General features: G+C 34.9%; 2 protein-coding genes across 2 annotated transcripts; both read right to left on the bottom strand.

Moving 5' to 3' along the window:
- Nucleotides 1-13510: 13510 nt before the first annotated feature.
- LOC148769736 (ubiquitin C-terminal hydrolase 12-like) lies at nt 13511-14038 on the bottom strand. Its single transcript, XM_088820320.1, has 2 exons — nt 13939-14038; nt 13511-13839 (listed from the first exon to the last, which is right to left on the bottom strand). Exons 1-2 carry the CDS (start codon nt 14036-14038, stop codon nt 13511-13513), a joined length of 429 nt encoding a protein of 142 aa, XP_088676446.1.
- Nucleotides 14039-19052: 5014 nt separating this feature from the next.
- On the bottom strand, nt 19053-21021 carry LOC105953888 (uncharacterized). The gene is made up of 6 exons (XM_012977570.2): nt 20997-21021; nt 20786-20918; nt 20529-20701; nt 19797-20070; nt 19496-19644; nt 19053-19198 (listed from the first exon to the last, which is right to left on the bottom strand). The coding sequence occupies exons 1-6, from the start codon at nt 21019-21021 to the stop codon at nt 19053-19055; spliced, it is 900 nt and encodes a 299-aa protein (XP_012833024.2).
- Between the last annotated feature and the right edge of the window lie 2746 nt (nt 21022-23767).

The following is a 23767-nucleotide window of genomic DNA, read 5'->3' as shown; positions in this document are numbered from 1 at the left end:
GGCTTTTGGGTGTGTCTTAACGATAATTGGTGCTTAAAATGGTTATTATTTGTATTTTAAGTACAAATTGAAGAATTGGAAACTTATGGGGTAAAAACTGCAATTTTGGAGAAAAAGTGGGCCAAAAGTAAAAAAATCAAAACTTCGAAGGATTAAAGACCGGACGGCCGTCCGAGTTTCAGCGTTAATTTTGGCACGGCCGTCCGAGTTCATGAAGAAGCGCAGTGAAGGAAGTTTAATTACACAAGGAAACCGCCCTCTTAGATTTTTGTACCCTCTATAAAGGCCAAGCAAAGCACACAATTGGCATCTTATCTTTTTACACGCAATCTAGGAGCAAGAGAACGGAGCAACGAAGACAAAGACTTGACGAATATTAATCATAGTTCTCCCTTTATTTTTATTTTTATTTACGAACTTTTATGATTTATCGTATTTTTATTATGCTTTTCGTAGAGAACATGAGTAGCTAAGTTTTTAATCTAGGATTTTGTTGGAACCCTATGTGGTGATTCGAACCTATTTTTCTAATATTATGCAAGTTTAAATTCCATGGTTATTTCTTCTATTTGATCTTATTTAGCGCATGAACCTAGCTAATTTATGTTGCTATGTGTTATTGTTAGAATTGAATCGACAGATCGTTTTAATAATTAGAACAGGGATAGAAGAGCCTTCGAGTAGTTTTCACCGGATGAGTGTGTTAATGTTGGAATTTTCATGATTTCCAATAATTAATATTGAGTAATATTAATTAAATTATGTAAAGATTAATTTCATTTATTTACTTGATCATAATCATGAAGTAAAGTGAATGAAAATTGTCTTGAGTAAATGGTTAAAGTTCAAAAGATGTGCGCTCGATGTGATCGAGTGATAGGACTAGTTTGGGTTTATGTGTCTACAAATATTACTTTTGGGGACATTTAATAATTAGTCAAATTAATTGACCCAAAATCTAAATAAAAAAAATATTTGGCCCAAACCAAATATTTAATTAATTGGCCCATGACCAATTAATTTTCCTACGCTTTTTTGAACTCGTAAAAAGAAGGGACACAACCTTCTGCTTCTTTTCCAACCATTGCAACCCTCTGTGATTGGATCTCTACAACCTATAAATAAAGGCAGAATCTGGCCAATTCTGTACTGAATTTAATCGGCAATTAAGAGATAGTTCTCCATATTTTTCTTTTCCTTCGTCAAAGTTCCGTTCGTTGTTCAAGTTCGCCGTGGGTCGAATATTCGTGCAAATATTTGACAACCGATCGTTGTACCTTGGGAGACTACCGGGAAGAGACTGTGCACCATTGACAGCCCGGAAATATTGTCTTAAGGGAATTGCTTTCGCAAGCCTCGATCGTTCTTTGTGTTTTTCGCAATTCCTCTTTTCGACAAACAAGTAAGTATTTTTCGTTTACGCAGATTGTTTATAATTATACCAACAATCTTAAGACAATATCTATTATTTAGTTTTTATGAGTTCTGCGTGAATTGAAATCTGATTTTCGAAACTTGTGATGAGGTTCATACATTTTTTAAAATTTGCTTTATTACATATTGAATATACGTTGATTGTTCACAATATATGCGTGTATATATTGTAAATGCTTGAGTGATTTGGGAAGAAAATAAAATAAAAAAATGATTTCAAAGTTTCTGTAAATATAAACATATATAAAGATTTGGTTATTTGTAAATGTCTGCCGAAATCTTCTTTACTGGGCTAATTGGTAGAAAAGGTATTTTCTATGCCAAAATATTTAGACTGCTGATGTTTTAAAATTATTATTTTGTAAGTGCACTTCTGTGTGCAATCACATTATTTTATTTTTGCATTAGAATCAAAAGTCTGACTTTAAGAAATTGCATAAGGTCTGAAAGTAATTTTAGTTTTAACTATTGTATTGAATCCATATTGCGTAGAGAATTTCTTGAATTTTCTACATCTTGAATTTATCGTCTCAGTTCATTGTTTTTCAAAACTAAAATTATGAGATTAAAAGTTTTGGATAAATTCAATTTCACATTTCAATAAATTTGTGTAGATGGCTTCAATCAATGATACCACTCCTAAAGTTGTCGGCGCGGCCGAAAAACCAAACAAGTTCACGGGCACGGACTTTGCTACTTGGAAGAACAAAATGTTCTTCTACCTTACTACCATGAATTTGGCTAAATTTCTCAATGAGGAGGCACCTAAGGCAAAGGAAGGAGAAACTCCCGAAAATAACAAGGAAGTCTTCCTAGCAATCGATGCGTGGAGTCACTCTGATTTCCTATGCCGCAACTACATCTTGAATTGCTTGGACGAACCATTGTACAAAGTTTAGAGTCCTATAAAGACTGCTAACTTTTGTTGGATAGTTTGTCCAAGAAATACAAGTCTGAAGATGCGGGATATAGGAAATTCATAGTAGACAAATTCCAATTTTATCGAATGGTCGATAGCAAAACTGTGAGTGAGCAAGTGAATGAACTCCAACTCATGATCTACGATATTCTCGCCGAGGGTCATGAGGTCAGAGAATCCTATCAAGTGGCTTCCATAATTGGAAAGCTTCCACCGAGTTGGACGGAGTTCAAACACTACCTAAGGCACAAGAAATCGGTTGCCAAATGGACGATGGAGAAACTCATAGCAAGGCTCAAGACCGAGGAGGATAATAAAATTACCGACAAGGGTGGTCAATTCGTGGCTAAGGCACACGTGGTGGAGAGCTCGAAGCAGAGCAACAAGCGAAAGGGTCTTACGTTTTACAAAGGACCAAATAACAAGAAGAAAAGGTTCACCGGAGCGTGCTTTGTTTGTGGAAAGAATGGACACCTTGCGAAGGATTGCCGCCACCGCAAAGAAAACAATAAAAATGAAGCAAATGTCACCGTGGACTTAGCTACTTCCGAGAACGACAACATGCACCTTTCGGCAGTCGTAACAGAGGCCTACCTATTGAGTGATACTCGAGGATGGTGGGTAGACACCAGGGCAACTCGTCACATTTGCTATGACAAGAGCATGTTCTCCTCCTACAAAAAGTTGGAGCAAGAACAAAAGCTCTTCATGGGAAATGATGCTTATTCGGTGGTTGAAGGACAAGGACAAGTGATCCTAAAATTCACTTTCGGAAAGGAAGTTACCTTGAACGATGTGCTACATGTTCCGGATATTAGGAAGAACTTAATCAGTGGTTCTATCCTAACCAAGAAAGGTTTCAAGTTGACTTTTGAGTCGGAAAAATTTGTGCTAACCAAAGGAGGGTTCTACGTCGGAAAGGGTACCTATGTGACGGTCTCTTTAAGGCGAACGTAGCCGTTATCAGCAAGAAATAAGCTACTTAATTTATATTAATAATTTTTAGTTTATATGGTTTATTTGTATTTTGTGATATAAGCTGTAAGAACTTATTATGTTGGAAAATGTCGTGTGTAAAACAAGGTTTTATTATACAAGTTTTTGACTAGTATATATTTTTTTTTTTTTTTAAATTGCCCTATGTTTTACAAGTTTGTATGAAATTTAAAATTATTAAATCATATGAATATTTTATTCTTTCTTTTGAAACAATATTGTTTTCAATCCAATGACTTGGTTGAATTTGGGCATAATCAATATTTATTTATACTTCAAATAAGCACTCATGAGTGGTGCTTGATTTCTTTGTTTTCAAAACTTTTATAAGTTAGTTCTTGATTTAAACGGTGCAATATGATTCTGTCAAATCATATTGTGAGTATTTTCTCAATAAAATTAAAATTCTTAAAATTTTGAGTTTGATGAAAAGGTAGCAAATGCGTATTTGTGAAATACAAAATAAGAAGATAACTTCTTAAATCCGATAGAGCGGATAATATGAGTAATTTATTTGTGTGCATGGAAAAATCATTGCACCCTATTCGCATCAAATGGGGTAGTCAAATGGAAAATCATGATATAAAGACACGATTAAACTTGAGTTTACCGAACAACTTGTGGGGGAAACTCCTTGTGTGTCTAATGACATATTAAATAGAGTTTCACACAAGATGAACATTCCTTATGAGTTATGGAAATATATATAATTGAACTATAAATATCTCAAAATGTGGGGGTATTTGACTACAAGTTACATATGTTTGTATATCCATTGAGGGATATAGTTAGGCAATATAATTGAATCTAATCAATTAATAATTGCTCTTATACTTTAATAAGTCTCGACATATTCGTCGTAAACTTATAATGTGAGACATTTACTCTCGAATGAAATAATTGATTTTGTGAAATCCATAGATAACCGAGCGGATCCATTTAATAAGGTTTATCTAGCGAGAGAGTAAAATGTGCGTCGAGGGGAATAAGTTTAAAGCCTAAATAACTAAGTTACCTTATACGGAAACCTAACTTGGCGACTGGAGATCCCACGGACCAAGTTCAATAGGACAACCAGTTCTGTGTAACTTAAATGAATGGAGCACTTAGGAGTTTTAACTCCATCTTATTCCTATGATGCAATAAGTGCAACCTACGACGTTCAAAAAGGTTAAGCTATTGCTTTTAATGACGTCTATATCTTGTAATTTACAAGTGGGGTATAGTAGGATACTCTTTATAGATGCGGTCACCTATGTTAGTGTGAGCTGGGTCGGCTCGTTGAGAACTCTTAAAGGCTGGAATTCTCTAAAGCACTCGCAGAACCCGAGGATGTTCAGGGCCAAAACGAACACAACCGAGAACTTGAACAAGTTCGTTTAGTATGGTGTTAAGTTTATTGTCTTGGTTTACACAAACAGCCGACGGTTCAACATGAAATAATTCACCGATTGGCTACGTAAATCCGATAAGCTTTGACTAGGGAAGGTTCAAGATGAAATATTTCACCTATCCCGATGCTGTACTATTCACTAAGGAATTTTGTCAAATAAATCTTATGCGATAAGATTGGAAGAACAATTTTATTCATATGGGGGATTGTTGGAATTTTCATGATTTTCAATAATTAATATTGAGTAATATTAATTAAATTATGTAAAGATTAATTTCATTTATTTACTTGATTATAATCATGAAGTAAAGTGAATGAAAATTGTCTTGAGTAAATGGTTAAAGTTCAAAAGATGTGCACTCGATGTGATCGAGTGATAGGACTAGTTTGGGTTTATGTGTCTACAAATATTACTTTTGGGGACATTTAATAATTAGTCAAATTAATTGACCCAAAATCTAAATAAAAAAATATTTGGCCCAAACCAAATATTTAATTAATTGGCCCATGACCAATTAATTTTCCTACGCTTTTTTGAACTCGTAAAAAGAAGAGACACAACCTTCTGCTTCTTTTCCAACCATTGCAACCCTCTGTGATTGGATCTCTACAACCTATAAATAAAGGCAGAATCTGGCCAATTCTGTACTGAATTTAATCGGCAATTAAGAGATAGTTCTCCATATTTTTCTTTTCCTTCGTCAAAGTTCCGTTCGTTGTTCAAGTTCGCCGTGGGTCGAATATTCGTGCAAATATTTGACAACCGATCGTTGTACCTTGGGAGACTACCGGGAAGAGACTGTGCACCATTGACAGCCCGGAAATATTGTCTTAAGGGAATTGCTTTCGCAAGCCTCGATCGTTCTTTGTGTTTTTCGCAATTCCTCTTTTCGACAAAAAAGTAAGTATTTTTCGTTTACGCAGATTGTTTATAATTATACCAACAGTTAATTGCATGTATTATCGTAGACATACAGATAATACCTTAGGTAGCCGTTTTCGGGACTTATTATTTAATGCTTTATTCATACTAGGTTTGCATAGACATATAGTGAATCGTTTATGAATAATAAACTCATAATACACGCGACAGCGGGTTATGAGTAATTAAGTGTCTTGGGTTAATAATCAGGAATCATAACTTGCATGATAGAGGTTTAATTGGGTGATGAATTATCGCATAGGGGGAAGATAAAATCCTAGATCTGTTTTTATATTGATATTTTCTCGTGATTATTTGCTTTCTTAATTAGTTTAATTGTTTAATTGATTAAAATTGACAAACTTGCGTAGGCTGGATAAAAATCATAATTGTTAGAATTTGGTACTTATGATTAGGTAATTTGAGTATTCCCTGTGGGATCGACATCCGACTCTCACGAGTCCACTTTTACTACTTGTTTGCGATACGTGCACTTGCGTGTTAGGTATTTAGCCCAACAAGTTTTTGGCGCCGTTGCCGGGGAATACGACTAAATTATTTATTTATCCTAATATTAAAATTGAGCAATTTTTCTTACTTCAGCCATTTTATTTATTTTAGTTAATTATTTTATTTGCTTATCTTATTTTTTATTATTTTTGTTTTAGGTACTTTTTATGCGAAAAGCACACGACACGAACTTGCTACCTCTTGATCCCGAAATTGAGCGAACGTTTAGGCAAGCCAGGAGAAATCAACGGTTAGCTCGAAATGCTCCCGCAACGATGGAAGAAGAGATTAATCGTAGGGGAGATGACCAAGTGCGCCTACCGAATGCGGCGGGAGAAATCGTCAATGAGCAAGAGCAACGTCAGCTAATTAATCCACCACCTCGTCAACGAGCATTGCATGAGTACACCGTTCCAACACTCAACGGGTTTCAATCAAGCATCCAGCAGCCCCCCATTGAAGCCAACAATTTCGAAATTCGAGCGGGACTCCTCACTATGCTCCAAAACAATGGGTTATTCAGCGGACTAGCTCATGAAGATCCACATCTCCACTTGGTCAACTTTCTCGAAACGTGTGATTCGCACAAGATGAACGGGGTATCACCCGAAGCACTGCAACTCCGCCTGTTCAAGCACTCTTTACAAGGAGCAACTCGAGAATGGTTACAAACTCGCGCACCGCACTCCATCTCGTCTTGGCCCCAGCTAGCACAACTCTTCATGAACACATACAACTCCCCAAAAAAAATTGAGAGAATCCGGAGAGAAATACAAAACTTCATTCAAGAAGCCGGTGAAGCATTATTCGAGACGTGGGAGCGGTTCAAACAGTTAATAAGGAGGTGCCCGAATCACGGACTTCAAGAGTGGCGCCAACTGCAAATATTTTACGATGGATTGCAAGACAACTCGAGGACCGTTCTCGACTCTGCAGCTGGAGGAATGTTCATGAGTTTGACCTACGACGAAGCATACGAACTTTTGGAGCGAATCGCTAGAAATAAATACATGCGGGCATCGGATCGGTCAAATAGCGGGGCCGTGAAAACGGGAGGAATTTTGGAGTTAGACGGGGTCACTGCAATCACGACCCAGTTAGAGAAGCTATCAAAGCAAGTAGCGGCTTTGCAAACTCAGCAAGTCCATGCAGTCCAAGTTCCCGACCAGTGCGTAAAAGAAACGGAGTCTCTAAATTAGGTGCATGACACGAACAGACAACAGAGGAACCCGTACTCCAACACTTATAATCCGGGATGGAAAGATCACCCTAACTTTGGGTGGGGAGGAAATCAGCAAGGACAAAGGCAAGCACCACCTCAAGGCCAACCTCCTAGTTATTCACGACCAGCTCCCGGATTCTAAAATCCGCCTCAAGCTCCACCTCAAGGTGGAGACCTCGCGAATATCTTAGCCCAATTTATGATGTCTACCCAAGCATCCATCCGCAATTTGGAAACACAGATGGGTCAACTTGCAACACAGCTAAACGCGAGGCCGTCAGGAGCACTGCCGTCGAATACGGAAGATCCTCGGAAGAACAACATCGAGCAGTGCAACGCTGTAAGTTTAAGGAATGGGAGACAATTGGAGGAAGCCCCACGAAAAGGGAAGCAAAACACGGTAATCGAGAAGCCGAGCGTGATTGGGGAAAAAGAAGCAACTCACGAAGAACCACTATCATCCACGGTTAAATCACGAGCCCCTCCAATTCCATATCCTCAAAAGCTTCTAAAGAAGAAGCTCGATGCCGAATACCAAGGATTTTTGAACAAGTTGAAGGAAATTCACATAAATATCCCGTTTATCGAAGCCCTTCAAAAGATGCCAAAGTGGATGAAATTCCTTAAGGATCTCGTGACAAAGAGGAAGAAATTGCAAGGGAACGAGATGATCCAACTCACGGAGCAATGCAGTGCAATTCTTACACGGCCCCTTCCACAAAAACTCGGCGATCCAGGTAAGTTCACTATTTCTTGTACTATAGGAGGTAAAAATTTTAGATCGCTCATTTATTTAGGCGCTAGCCTTAATCTTATGCCTTATTCCACTTATAAAAATCTTGGGTTAGGTGAAATTGAACCGACGGCTATAACTCTTCAATTAGCCGATAGGTCTTTAGTTTACCCAAAAGGTATTTTAGAGAATGTGTTAGTAAAAGTGAACAAATTTATCTTTCCTGTTGATTTCGTTATACTTGATATAGATGAAGATAGGAAGATACCTCTTATTTTAGGGAGACCGTTTTTAGCCACGTCGAAAACACTAATTGATTGTGCTAGTGGTGATCTTACAATGACGGTGCATGATCAAACAATCAAATTCAATGTTTTTAGTACTAATAAAAATCAATGTGATAATAATGAGTGCTTTACTATTGATCTTATGGATTTTACAAATCATGAAAAATTTGATGTTTTGATCTTGGACCATGGGAAAGCATCTTTGAGTGCAAGAGATGATGGCGGAAAAGCGAATCGGAAGGAGCAAGTCTATTTTGCGGACTCAATTTCAACTCCTCCGAGAGATAGTCAAAAGAGTTGGGGTGCTAACGGCGATGAACGTGCAAGGAGGATGTGGCCACCTAAAGAACCAATCAAGCATTACCGGAGAGAAGAATTCAATCGTCAAGTGACCTCGGTCACGTTAGCTTGAACAAAGAAGCAGACAAAGTCTGGCTGAAGACTGTAAACTTAGCGCTTCTCGGGAGGCAACCCGAGATTTCATTTTTCTTTCTTTTATTTTTTTTAGTTTTGTTAGTTTTTTGTTTTTATTTTTTTATTGAAAAGCATGCACACTAACGAAATAAGATTTTTTTTTCAGGGGTTAAAATGCAATTTTCGCATTTCACACGGCCGTGCAAGAAAAAGGCAGAAATCTTACACGGCCGTGTGAGATTTGAGAGGAGCTACGGTATAATTTCGGTGTGGGGCGCGGCCGTGCGAAAAATTAACTGAAAATTCGCACGGCCGTCTGAGAATCGGAGAAGGCTACTGCCAAATCTGACTTGGGGTGCGGCCGTGCGGAAATTACACTTAAATCTCGCACGGCCGTGCGAAGAACAGAAGGCTACTGCCCCATTTTGAATTTCGCACGGCCGTACGGGAAAACAGTGCAATTATTCACACGGCCGTGCGAAACAAAAAACAGGCATATTAAAGAAGGGTTTCCACACCACAATTTTCACAATTTCAAATCCCCTCTCTCTCCCACTTCGAACCCTAGCCTCCTCTTCTAAAAATTTTCCCTTTTCTTTGCATAATTTCGCCAAATATCCACCAACTACACACACATAACACTCGAATACTGTGAATTTTTGTTGATTCTTGCAGGGAGGATTCAAGGAAGGTGCAAATTTCTCCAAAAACTCATTCAACAAGGAACACCTACAAGGTGTTCGACGATTTGCCCGAGTCAAGTGTGGGGGAAATTTTGCACACCAATTCACTTCCAATCCCTTCCACAAAGCATTCTCACATCATGGGAAAAAGAGGACGTGACGGAGAAGGCACTTCAAAAGGAAAGGGGAAGGGCAAGAAAGCCGACCACGTTCCAACTCCCGATGAAGACGCCTTTTGTGTGGAAGGCTCAAAGGTCCGTTTTGAAAAACAAACGGTGAAGAAACTTGTGACGGAGCGCGCATATACGGTCACCCTACCGCAATTTGAACCGTTGAATCAAGAATTCATACGACGAGGGTGGCAATCATTGTTGGAACCGGAGGAGTCGATAAACTTGTCTTTGGTCCTCGAGTTCTATGCCAACACACATATCCTCCTAACTTCGGATAGGAAGACGAGCACGGTTCGAGGGAAGCGGGTCGATTGGAGTGCCAAGGCCATCAACTCCTTCTACAACACCCGACATGAGCCATTCAATTGGGAACAAATGCAACTCGCAGTAACAAAAGATCAACTCGGCGAGGTATTGTGCGATCGGCCCCCAATTTGGTCCGAATTCTCCACCGAGGAGGAATACGAGTTGAAGTGGAAATGCATTCACCAAATAGGCAAGGCGTGCCTTACTTTCATATGCGCTAACCTCATCCCCACCCGCTCGTGGACTCAAGTGAACCATGAAAGGTGTGCTCTTGGATATTACATTTTAAAGGGCACACCGATCAATATTGGAGAAATCATATCCGACCGCTTTTGGATATCCATGACCAACACCTCCAAAGGGTTCTATTTACCTTGCCTCGTTACCGGTTTATGCAAGAAGGCGAAGGTTCCAACCAAAACGACGGATATTGACACACAAATTCGGAAGCCGATTAGTAACCTTGCGGCCCGACAATTCAAGGCACCCATCATGGTGGAGAGCAACCCGTCGATGGCCAACAATTAGCTCCACCCGAGGGTCCAAGCACAAGTTCGGACCGCCGTTTTCAAAGGAGAATGGAGCGAGATTTGGTTATTACTAGAAATCGGTTAGCCACGGTGGAGCACAAAGTTAGCACAATCGAATCTCTTCAACGGTGGTCGGGGAAGATGCTCCAAGCCATTGTGCGCCATTTGGCATGCGGTACTCCCGGGTGCATCGAACTGGACCCGTTGCCCGCACCGATTCTTGAGCCGATACCCGAGCTATTGGAGGATGAGAAGGATGGTGATGCTCATGAGCAAGGTGGAGTTGGTGAGCAACCCGATGATGGTCCAGACGCTTAAACAAGGTGTTTTCTATCCTTAAACTCCGGGCAAATCACATTGAGGGCAATGTGAATTTTAAGTTTGGGGTTGGTTAATTATTTGTTTTCTTTTATGTGCATTTTAATTGTATTTCGCTTGAGTGTTAGTTTGCATGTTTTAGGTTTTGTTTTAGTTGTCTTTTTATTATTTCCTTTGTTAAAAAAAATAAAATAGTTTTGCTTGGATCGATGCATCGATGAATTATGATGATGAGAGATGATCAATGTTTGATGATGAGAATACTTGTTTTATGTTGATAAGGATTAGATATTCGTTTAGCTTTCGATTCAACGGAACGTAGAAGTGAATTATTGCTAGGAATCACACCTTGTGCAATGCTTTGGTTGAATGTTTTGTATTTTAAATTTGAAATTTATTTGTGCTAAATCATGCTTTGTTCGGTTTTAAAACTCACCTTAGGACATTTATGATACGAAGTATTGGGTAGTGAGTGATTTGGGATATGATTTGGGCCTTCTTTGAACCGTTTGAGCCTTTCAAGCCTACCTTTTTATCGAACTTATCCTTAGAACCTTGATTTGAGCCTCGGAGAAAAGGTGTTCTTTCTTTTAGTCAATATTGTGTAAGGTAGAAAAGTGGAGATTTTTAAATAATTACCCCTGGAGTTCGGTTGAAAATTTTTATAAGGTCCTTCTTCTTAAATTTAAAAAAAAAAAAAAAGAAAAAAAAAATAGAAAAAGAAGAAGAAGAGACTAGAAAGGGGGAAGTAAGGACTAGTGTTGAATTGTTTTGAAAGCTCGATCCATTGCCTCAAAAGCAAAAGTGGAGACTTTTGAACTTTTGAGAATCGAGTTTATTAAAGTCCTTAGAGGTGATTTCATTGTTTCAACGCTTGTATTTCAAATTTCGGCGTAATCACCTCAATTCAAGAACAATAGCCACATATACTCATATTTCCTACCTCGAACCAAAGAGCCTAACAATTGAAAGCCACAAAGTCCCAATGATCCCAATAGCTTAATGCTCAATATTAGTTGAGTAGAATAATTTGGTGAGTATTTGGAGTCAAATATATGCATGTAAGTATAAATTATTTCTATCTTTAATTTGCAAATATTGGATACTTGAAGCAATTGTATGATTTGTGGTTTTTGGTGATAGTGAGTGACTAAGTGCCGTTGAATGTTGATCTTGCGAATGCCTAAAAATTGTCATCATAATTACAAGTTCTGAAAGCGTGAAATTGATCAATTGATCCATGTAATGAGATGTGTAGTCGAGTTTTGTGCTTATAAACTGAATTTACTTGAGGACAAGCAAAAGTTCAAGTTTGGGGGGGTGTTAAGTGTATATTTTTACACTTAATCATACCTTTTAATTTGGGCTTTTGGGTGTGTTTTAACGATAATTGGTGCTTAAAATGGTTATTATTTGTATTTTAGGTACAAATTGAAGAATTTGAAACTTATGGGGTAAAAGCTGCAATTTTGGAGAAAAAGTGGGCCAAAAGTAAAAAAATCAAAACTTCGAAGAATTAAAGACCGGACGGCCGTCCGAGTTTCAGCTTTAATTTTGGCACGGCCGTCCGAGTTCACGAAGAAGCGCAGTGAAGGAAGTTTAATTACACAAGGAAACCGCCCTCTTAGATTTTTGTACCCTATATAAAGGCCAAGCAAAGCACACAATTGACATCTTATCTTTTTACACGCAATCTAGGAGCAAGAGAACGGAGCAACGAAGACAAAGACTTGACGAATCTTAATCATAGTTCTCCCTTTACTTTTATTTTTATTTTCGAACTTTTATGATTTATCGTATTTTTATTATGCTTTTCGTAGAGAACATGAGTAGCTAAGTTTTTAATCTAGGATTTTGTTGGAACCCTATGTGGTGATTCGAACTAATTTTTCTAATATTATGCAAGTTTAAATTCCATGATTATTTCTTCTATTTGATCTTATTTAGCGCATGAACCTAGCTAATTTATGTTGCTATGTGTTATTGTTAGAATTGAATCGACAGATCGTTTTAATAATTAGAACAGGGATAGAAGAGCCTTCGAGTAGTTTTCACTGAATGAGTGTGTTAATTGCATGTATTATCGTAGACATACAGATAATACCTTAGGTAGCTATTTTCGAGACCTGTTATTTAATGCTTTATTCATACTAGGTTTGCATAGACATATAGTGAATCGTTTATGAATAATAGACTCATAATACACGCGACAGCGGGTTATGAGTAATTAAGTGTCTTGGGTTAATAATCGGGAATCATAACTTGCATGATAGATGTTTAATTGGGTAATGAATTATCGCATAGGGGGAAGATAAAATCCTAGATCTGTTTTTATATTGATATTTTCTCGTGATTTACTTTCTTAATTAGTTTAATTGTTTAATTGATTAAAATTGACAAACCTGCGTAGGCTGGATAAAAATCATAATTGTTAGAATTTGGTACTTAGGATTAGGTAATTTGAGTATTCCCTGTGGGATCGACATCCGACTCTCACGAATCCACTTTTACTAATTGTTTGCGATACATGCACTTGCGTGTTAGGTATTTAGCCCAACAAATACATTCCAGAAAGATGGACATATAACGACCGGCTCCTTCTCCGTTTCCTTTCGGGTAAAGACAAATCTTCCTATAATTGTAAAAAGATTAGTACTCGTATTAAACGAATTACTCTATGAACAAATTAATATTGATGTAAATTGCAATACTAAAAATATTATACCAATCTAGGTCTCCAGCACTGAATTTTTCAGATTCCCAAACGCCTTGCAGTTTGGAGAAGTTCGAAATCTTGAAATCATGCTTGTAAGGAATATCGACATTTTTCAAATACAGACATTCAGTGACCGCTTCTCTTTTGACAACGAAAACCTCAGCACCAAACACACACTTGTCACCGACTAAATATCCATTTGACGGATCCAACAAAGTTTCCTTAGAAATAAATTTTGAAAATCCCCATTCAGACTTCATTGCATGGTAACGCCTTGTTATTCCTACCGACAGACAGTTATTGCAAAAAAATACTTATATTTGGTACAGTAAATGAGGGTAGTTTGTTATTTAAAGAATTAAGATCAGATTAAGAAACATACCTAGTGAAGGAAGATAATTGTCGGAAATTTGATCAAAGAGAAAGATACTGAAGACGACATTGACCTCAAAGTTTGTAGGCAATGAACTTGTTTCCGCCATAGCCGAATGTACAGAAACATAGTCGCAATCTTCTCCCACAGTGTTGTCTCCATCAGGATAGATTATTAGTCTCCTATACAGTTGAACCTCGATAAATTAATAATCTCGGTTAAATAATAGTTTTTCTCGGTCCCGACTCGTTGAAAACTAATTAAATATTAGTTTGATAATTTAATATTTCGCTAAATTAATAGAAATTTGTTGGTCCAGACTGTATTAATTTATAGAGGTTTAACTGTATATATGTTCACAAATTGTTCATTACATGATGAAATTATCATGGAAAAATTGCAATATGTACTTAGTGCAGAATATACATACCATTTGTATTCTCCAGCAGCAAATACTTTAGTCCCGTATTTGTCGATTCCACACTTTTCAAGCAAGCAGAAAGATTCAATCTTGATTAAGAAATGTGCAGGCGAAGCCTCTCTTGTTTCCATGGCGGTAACTTCTGAAAAAAACGAAATGGATTCAAATAATCTTTTTTAGTATAATATAATTTTGTGAAGAAGAGAATATTCTCTTGTATACCATCATCTGCTGCTGCTGATGTCACAGACATCGTGGTTTCCTTATAAGAAATTAAAGGGTATTTGGATGTTCTCTGTCGAATTGTGTGATGGTAGAAGTTTTTATACCATATGATTTCTATGAATAATTATTGCCTTTAATATATTGGTTATATATTTTGTAATTCCCAAGAAATGACTTATTTGGTTACATCAAGCCTTTCTCACTTCCCAGAGAGTGTTATTATTACGTTCAAGGAGAAGTTATATGGTTTCTCGTTAGTGTGATCAATACAACAATTGTAATTTCATTGGAACCACAAATTGAAAATATAGGTCGGACAAAATAATTAAAGAATTTTTACACATCCACTACTGTAAGCCAACTTCAAATTAAAATAATTATTACACTATTAGTGAAAATGATTTTTTTATTTCGATGTTTAGTTTTGGGAGTTATTTTATCTTTTCAGGGTGTTTTTTTTGTCCAAATTATTTGTTAGTTTGGAGTTCCAATAAAGCATTAATTGCTTTTTATATCAAATTTGCCCATGATCACTTTTAATTAGTTAATTGAAAAATAATTAATGAAAAAGGTATTTTAGTATTAGCTATGTTTTTTGTTTTATATAATCTATGCGTATTTATTGAATTTTTTAATATTCCCGCAACCATCCAAAATGACATTTAATATGGGACGGAGGGAGTAACTAGTTAGAACTTTGGTTTATTTAGGGAAAATTACATTTTCCGTCCTCAAACATTACCTATTTTTTCAATATTGTCCCTAAAAATTTTAGAGTTACAATAGTGGTTCCTAATGATGCTATTTTTAGACAATTTTCGTCCTACCATTAGTTTTTGCTGTTAGTTTTGATGGAAGTATGACGTCGCCATGCACACGGGTAGAGAACCACGCATTTTGACTTTGCAAGAGAATCACCAAGCACATACATGACTCCTGAAAAACCCATTTCGAGTCTCCCAAAATTAAGTTGGTAATACAATATATTGTGTTGAAGTTATTTCAACTTTTACAAGAAAAGCTCAAATTTGAACTAAAGAAACATTCGTTTACAAGTTATTTCCCTTGTGTAGTTGTGGGGAAAATAACATTTTTCGTCCTCATACTTTACCCACTTTTTCAAACCTGTCCCTAAACATTTTGGAGTTAATTACAATAGTAGTCCTTAATCATGCCATTTTTTGATATAATTGGTCCACCGTTTATTTTTGCAGTTAAGTTGGATGGAAAATGTCATGTGCCTCTCACATGCCTTCAATATACAACACTACATGAAAATGGACTTTAACAACACCCATGGCGTCTTGTTAAACAAATTTTTTTTATAATTATTATTTTTAATTAAAATTTAATATAAAATTGAAATCACGTAAATCCCAAAAAAATCAACTCGTTTCTGAAATATTGTTTAAAAAATCAAAATATAGTTTAAAAATTTAAAATATTTTGAGAAATATTATTTAAACAATTGAAACATTGTTTTAAAAAAAATGAAATATTGCTTTCAAAATCAAGATTTTCGGAATTCAAATGAAAACATTGTTTCAAAATAAAATAAAAATTCAATCCGAATAGGCGGGATAAGTAATCTCCATTTCAATATTCACCCTAATTTAATAATGTAAAACTCGATAAATTGTTTCATATTTTTAGAAGTATTGTCTAAAATAATAATATAATGTTTTAAAACCGGAATTTCTTGAATCCAAATGAAAATTATTGTTTTAAATAAAATAAAAATCTGATCGTAATAGGCGGAGTAAGAAAACTCCGTTCCAATTTTCACCCTTATTTAATAATCTAAAACTCGATATTTTTTTCCAAAATAAATTCAGAAATATTGTTTAAAAAATCATAATATTGTCTACAAAAGTAATATTGTGTTTTAAAATCGGAATTTTTGGAAATTGAATGAAAATATTATTTTAAAATAAAATAAAAATTCGATCAAACTAGGCAGCATAAGAAAACTCCTTTCCGATTTTCACCCATATTGAATGATTTAAAACTCGACATATTGTCTCACAATTGAGATTTTTGTAATTGACTAGAGGTGAAAATTGGAATGGAGATTTCTAAATCCCCAATTCCTATCGGGTTTTTTTATTTTGGTTTGAAACGATATATATTAATTGAATTCCAAAAATGCCGATTTTGGAACAATATTTTAAAGTTTTAAACTATATTTTGATTTTTTAAACAATATTTCCGAAAGAGTTGATTTTTTTGGAATTTACGTGATTTCGATTTTATATAAATTTTAATTAAAAATAATAATTATAAAAAATATGTTTTAACAAGACGCAATGCGTTTTGTTGAAAGTCCATTTTCATGTAGTGTTGTAAATTGAAGGCATGTGAGAACATGCCATTTTCCATCCAACTTAACTGCAAAAATTAACGGCGAACCAATTCTGTCAAAAAATGGCATGATTGAGGATTACTATTGTAAATCTCAAATGTTTAGGGACAGTTTTGAAAAAGTGGGTAAAGTATGAGGACGAAAAATGTTATTTTCCCTGTAGTTGTGCACTCAAAACAACACATACACACACATACACACATAACCAACGATGATAAACAAGATGAAAGCCATGAAAGAGCTCAAGTGTGTTTGTCAAGAAATACGAAAAAATAATTCATTTTAACATAATTACCACCTTCCCACTGTATGTTCCAAGTCCTTTGAACAAAATTTCATTGAACTTTTAGATGTGTGCGATGTAATTTTCATTTGTTTCACACCCGAGAAATTCTTTGCTCAAATAAAGAAAGTGCTACTACATCTTTGCTCTAGGACAATTATTTATGGCATAAGTAATAAAACAAAACCCTCCCAGGGAAGATAGAAAAGAAAGAAACGAGTCGATTATCAGAATCTTTTATTTGTAGAGAAAATTATCTAATAGCAGCAAGTAAGAGATATTATTTTTTACTTTGACCTAATTGAGTCCATTATGCTATGGATATATATTGTACTCTTTTACATTGCAGAAAGGCTACTTTCCGTATTACATAATTGACATCATATATGGTCACATTGCTCCTTCTTTTTTGGAGTTCACCAATCGTTCTTGCCATTTTTCTTCCCCGTTTTTCTTAGCCACTCTTGTAATGTTGTTTATTGTTCTTCTTCATTGTTCGTCATTCATCTTCCATCACCTTTATTCTTGGTTCCGGTCCAACCACGACACAACTCACCATCAGCTTATGTCCGGTCCGATTTTAATGACATTGCTCATTGGACCCGTTTTTACGTTGTTGTGTCATTGTGCGTGAAATGCAATATTTTGTAGCAAGTTTTATAATGTTTATTGATACTTATCTAAGAAATTTATCAATATACTAATAAGCACAATAGAGTAGTAGTAGTTAGGGGTGTGCGCAGGCCATAAACCCGCGGGTTCTATCAAAACCCGCTCTCGTCCCGTCAAACAACGGTTCTTGATTTTGAATAACCGAACTTGTGGGTTTTTAACGGGTTTATGATAGGCGGGTCCATGGCAGGTTTGTAGTAGGACCCAACTTTTACGGGTCGAAACCCGTTATCGTCTAAACTATTTTTTTTTATATATAATTTATAAGTTTTACGGGAGAATAATTAGAAACTAAAATGAATAACCTAAAATTTTAAATTGAAACCAAACATAAATAATGTAAATGTCAAGAGTAAATAAAAATTAATATAAAACTAAAAATAACTAATTCATAACTTAAAAGACAAAATTTAAATAAAATAAATATAGTTTTTTCAAGCATAATCAACGCTATTCAGCTCCATTCAACACCATTTTCTTCCTTTTTTTCTGCCGTGTGTTGACCGTTGTATATATATGCTTTTTTTCCTACATTTTCTTAGAGATTTTCATAATCTTTATAGCTATTACTTCCACAATTATAGTTTAGTTGATTTATGTATTTGATACACTAGAGATACTTTATTTATTCATTAATATTATTAATTTATTATACTATATAATGTAAACAAAACGACGTCGTTTTGTATGGCGGGGCGGGACGGGTTACACGGGTATTAAAAAAAATTGAACCCGTCTAAGACCCAAACCCACGGTTCTTCACCATTTTAGGACCCAATCCTATGGATGGATCTATCCGTCCGGTCCCAACGGGGCGGTTTTTCACGGGTTTGACGGGTGTAGCGGGTTGATGGGTCCGACTTGCTCACCCCTAGTAGTAGTATTGGAGATATTAATATAAAATGATACATTTCACTAACAGCTTAACCTTTTGGTTGAGATGGTTATTCAATATGGTATCAGAGCCAGGCCAAATGAAAGGTCCTGCCTGCACTTTCGGGGGCGTATTGGAGATATTAATATAGAATAATTCATTTCACTAACAGCTTAAGCTTTTGGTTGAGATGGTCATTCAATTAGGACTAAATATTTGTTGGCATCGAGCGTGACGAATAACATACTCTTAAACATTGAAAACATTATTTAGTTCAACATTGAGATCAATGTGAAATAGCTAGGATAGAGATTTCAATGTCTAAAAGACAAGAGTCATTCACAATGAATCCTTTTTTAGGATCATTAATAGTTGCAATCTCAATGAATCTAGGCCATCCCCAATTGTTTGAAGCTGAAAACCATTTAGTACCTGCAAAACAGACATGTACACACTGATAATAAGTACTCGTCATCTTAAAAGTTAACGACAAACTGAAAAAGATAATCCGTGAAAAAAATATATACGTAATACGAGGGTTAAATAATTTAGTGCAATTTATTCCAATAATCCCTACATATTCTAACTTCTAAATTTCAACCATTTTTCGAACAATGTTTTTGACGTTTTGCTATCACATAGTTACTGAAATTAAAGAGTGAACTGATATTAAGATCATTCGGAAAATCCTAGAATAAAACTTCGATTCAGCAAATTGTGCACACTTACCATTGTTTTCAAGATTTTCATCAGAAAGCTGGTTTTTGATGCATATGGTATAACATGCCTTGACACTTTTGGATTCGAAGCAGCGCAGACAGATGGACACATAACGGCCGGTCGCTTTTCCAGTTCCTTTCGGGTAAAGATTAATCTTCCTAAATTATTTATCATCAAATTAATAGACATGTCAAATTAATCAAGCTATGAAAAAACATTAATATATATATATATATATATATATATATATATATATATATATATATATATATATATATATATATATATTGTAATATTATAAATATAATACCATTCTTGGTCTCCAGCAGTAAATTTTTCAGATTCCCAAACGCCTTGCAGTTTGGAGAAGTTTGAAATCTTGAAATCATGCTTGTAAGGGATATCAACATTCTTCAAATACAGACATTCAGTGAGCGCTTCTCTTTTGACGGCGAAAACCTCAGCACCAAACACACACTTGTCATCGACTAAATATCCGTTTGATGGATCCAACAAAATTTCCTTAGAAATAAATTTTGAAAATCCCCATTCCGACTTCATTGCATGGAAACGCCTTGTTATTCCTGCCAACAGACAATTATTGCAAATAAATATGTATATTTATATTGGGCAAATTACGGCCACCCCTGAGGTATGACCAAATTACGAAGAAAAAAAACCCTCTTGTTTGAGTAATTACAGCAACCCCTCATTTTAAATATTTTTACACAAAATTCATGTAATTCGGTTATGTACCAAACCAAATCATATATTCAGTTCGGTAAAAAACGAGATAAATTGTTGGCGTACCGAAATTTCGGTTCGATTTTACCAATTTAACATCTCTAAATTTATCTCTAGAGGAGTATTTTCGTAAGATAATACATAGTTGAGGGTGGCGTAATTACTCAAACATGAAAGGAGTTTTAGTAATTTGACCATAACTCAGGGGATGACCGTAATTTGCCCATTTATATTTCGTACAGTAAATGAGGGTAGTTTGTTATTATTTAAAGAATTAAGATCAGATGAAGAAACATACCTAGTGAAGGAAGATAATTGTCAGAAATTTGGTTAAAGAGAAAGATGCTGAAGACGACATTGACCTCAAAGTTTGCAGGCAATGAACTTGTGTCCGCCATAGCCAAATGTACGGAAACATAGTCGCAATCTTTTCCGACAGTGTTGTCTCCATCAGGATAGATTATTAGTCTCCTGTATATGTTCACAAATTGTTCATTACATGATGAAATTATCATGCAAAAATTGCAATATGTACTTAGTGCAGAATATACATACCATTTGTATTCTCCAGCAGCAAATAATTTAGTCTCGTATTTGTCGATTCCACACTTTTCAAGCAAGGAGAAAGATTCAATCTTGATTAAGAAATGTGCAGGTGTTGCATCTCTTGTTTCCATGGTGGTGACTTCTGAAAAAAAACGAAATAGATTCAAATAATTTTTTTATATATTAATATAAAAATAGGAAATTATTATGTTGTACATACCATCTGCTGCTGATGTCACAGACATCGTTGTTCCTTTTCAGAAATTAAATGGAATTGGATGTTTTCTGTTGATTTGTGTTCTGGTTTAAGTTTTTATACTATGATTATATCCATGACCTTTGGTGTAATATAGATTTAATATATTGTGTTGGAGAATATTACATTATAGAACTATTGTAATATTAGGATTCTAGTATGATTGAGTTACCTAGATTAGTTAGGATTTAGTTACGTAGTTAAACTCTATTATCTTGCAATATTTATCTATATATATTTCATGTAAATCAATCCATAACATAATTGGGTTTCTACGTATTATTATTTCTCTCTTTCTCCTATTATATTCTTCCTATATATTGGTTTTATATTGTGTAATTCCCAAGGAATGACTTATTTGTGTACATCGAGCCTTTCTCACTTCCCAAAGACTGCTACAATTACGTTTAAAGAGAAGTTATATGGTTGGTGATCAATACAACAATTGTAATTTCTTTGGAACCACAACTTGAAAATATAGATCACACAAATAAATAAATATATATATATATATATATATATATATATATATATATATATATATATATATATATATATATATATATATATATGTTCGCTCGTCCAATACTGTAAGATGACTTCAAATTAAAATGATTATTACACTATTAATGAAAATGATTTTCCTTTTCCAGTAAAACTTGTTATCCGACGTCCGACTGAGAACCGTCCGATATTCTAAAACTATGAACCCCGCAAAACCAATACGCAGTGTCTGACAATGGGGAAGCCAGTGTAGGGTCAGGGGGCCATGGCCCCCCTCAAATTTTAAATTTTTTATTACTATATATATATATATATATATATATATATATATATATATATATATATATATATATATATATATATATATATAGTTTTTTTGGCCTTTGCATTGTTCTCCTATAATAAATGCATCTAACAAGTAGGATAAAGAAGTTACGAATTGTGACTTGGATCTACGGGCGAATCCATCCTTGGGAAGTGATGGACTCTGAGTCATCCTCAATTGTAAAAATTTCCATTGTATTAAATAAACCTTTAGACCTATTAAGTCCACAATTTTTTTTATTTTTTAGTGCACCTAAAATCCAAATAAATGGGGAAAATTACATTTTTCGTCCTCATACTTTACCCACTTTTTCAAAACTATCCCTGAACATTTTGGAGTTACAATAGTAGTCCTTAATCATGCAATTTTTTGACAGAATTGGTCCGCCGTTAATTTTTGCAGTTAAGTTGGATGGAAAATGGCATGTGCCTCTCACATGCATTCAATTTACAACACTACATGAAAATGGACTTTCAACAACACGCATTGCGTCATGTTAAAACAAATTTTTTATAATTATTATTTTTAATTAAAATTAAATATAAAATCGAAATCACGTAAATTCCAAAAAAAATCAACTCGTTTCGGAAATATTGTTTAAAAAATCAAAATATAGTTTAAAAATTTAAAATATTGTTCCAAAATCGGCATTTATGGAATTCAATTAAAATATATCGTTCCAAACCAAAATAAAAAACACGATACGAATTGGAAAATTATAAATCTCCATTCCAATTTTCATCTATAGTCATGAATTAAAAAAATCCCAATTGTGAGACAATATGTCGAGTTTTAAATCATTCAATATGGGTGAAAATTGGAAAAGAGTTTTCTTATGCTGCATAGTTTGATCGAATTTTTATTTCATTTTAACATAATAATATCATTCAATTTCCAAAAATTCCGATTTTAAAACACAATATTATTTCTTTAGACAATATTATGATTTTTTAAACAATATTTCCGAAACGAGTTGATTTTTTTTGAATTTACGTGATTTCGATTTTTTAAACAATATGATTTTTTAAACAATATTATTTCCAAAAATTCCGATTTTATATTAAATTTTAATTAAAAATAATAATTATAAAAAAATTGTTTTAACAAAACGCAATGCGTGTTGTTGAAAGTCCATTTTCATGTAGTGTTGTAAATTAAAGGCATGTGAGAGGCACATGCCATTTTCTATCCAACTTAACTGCAAAAATTAACGGCGGACCAATTCTGTCAAAAATTGGCATGATTAAGGACTACTATTGTAACTCCAAAATGTTTAGGGATAGTTTTGAAAAAGTGGGTAAAGTATGAGGACGAAAAATAATTTTCCCAAATAAATGCAAAAGAAAATACTAATTTTTTCTTTTCCCATCTTCTGGTTTTGGTTTTGTATTAAAAAAAAAAATCCAAATTTTGTTTTGGCAGCGCTACCCGCGAACTCCCAAAACATTAAATTCACCATGTAGCAACATCTTAGATTCATTATTGTTGGAGCAATCATTGTTTTCATTAATTTTTTTACGTTATTTTGTAATGGATATTTGGGGCCCCTAGTGATGAAATCCTAACTTCGCCACTGGTGTCCGATATTCTAAAACTATGCACATTGACATAAAAATGCATTTCATTAGAGATGTAATTGTTCACGGGAAGATTGAGGTTAAGAAGATTGGAACTTAAGACAACTCAGTTGATGCAATGACTTAAGTCATACATGCGGAGAAATTCAAGTACTGTATGAATACGGTACAAGTTCATGGTAAACATCTGCATGCTCTTGGAAATTGAAGATGCGCATGAACAAACAACTTGAAAGAGATCAACTAAAAGTATGGACTAAGGTGAGAGTGTTAGCAAGGTGAGCTGGCCATTGACAAGCTACGAGATAAGCGGTGTTCGAGATGTAAGA

Source organism: Erythranthe guttata, chromosome 7 (genome assembly GCF_056151865.1).
Source record: "Erythranthe guttata isolate IM_541 chromosome 7, IM_541, whole genome shotgun sequence".
Classification (NCBI taxonomy): Eukaryota; Viridiplantae; Streptophyta; class Magnoliopsida; order Lamiales; family Phrymaceae; genus Erythranthe; species Erythranthe guttata.
Note: the sequence above shows the minus strand (reverse complement) of the source record. Positions and strands in the feature narration are given on the sequence as shown.

Coding starts and splice junctions, on each gene's coding strand:
- LOC105953888 (XM_012977570.2), bottom strand. CDS start 21,021: ATGTCTGTGACATCAGCAGCAGATG. Junction 20,071..20,528: donor CAATTATCTTCCTTCACTAG/GTATGTTTCTTC, acceptor GTCTGTTGGCAG/GAATAACAAGGCGTTTCCAT. Junction 19,645..19,796: donor ACTGCTGGAGACCAAGAATG/GTATTATATTTA, acceptor TAAATAATTTAG/GAAGATTAATCTTTACCCGA.
- LOC148769736 (XM_088820320.1), bottom strand. CDS start 14,038: ATGGCGGAAACAAGTTCATTGCCTACAAACTTTGAGGTCAATGTCGTC. Junction 13,840..13,938: donor CAATTATCTTCCTTCACTAG/GTATGTTTCTTA, acceptor GTCTGTCGGTAG/GAATAACAAGGCGTTACCAT.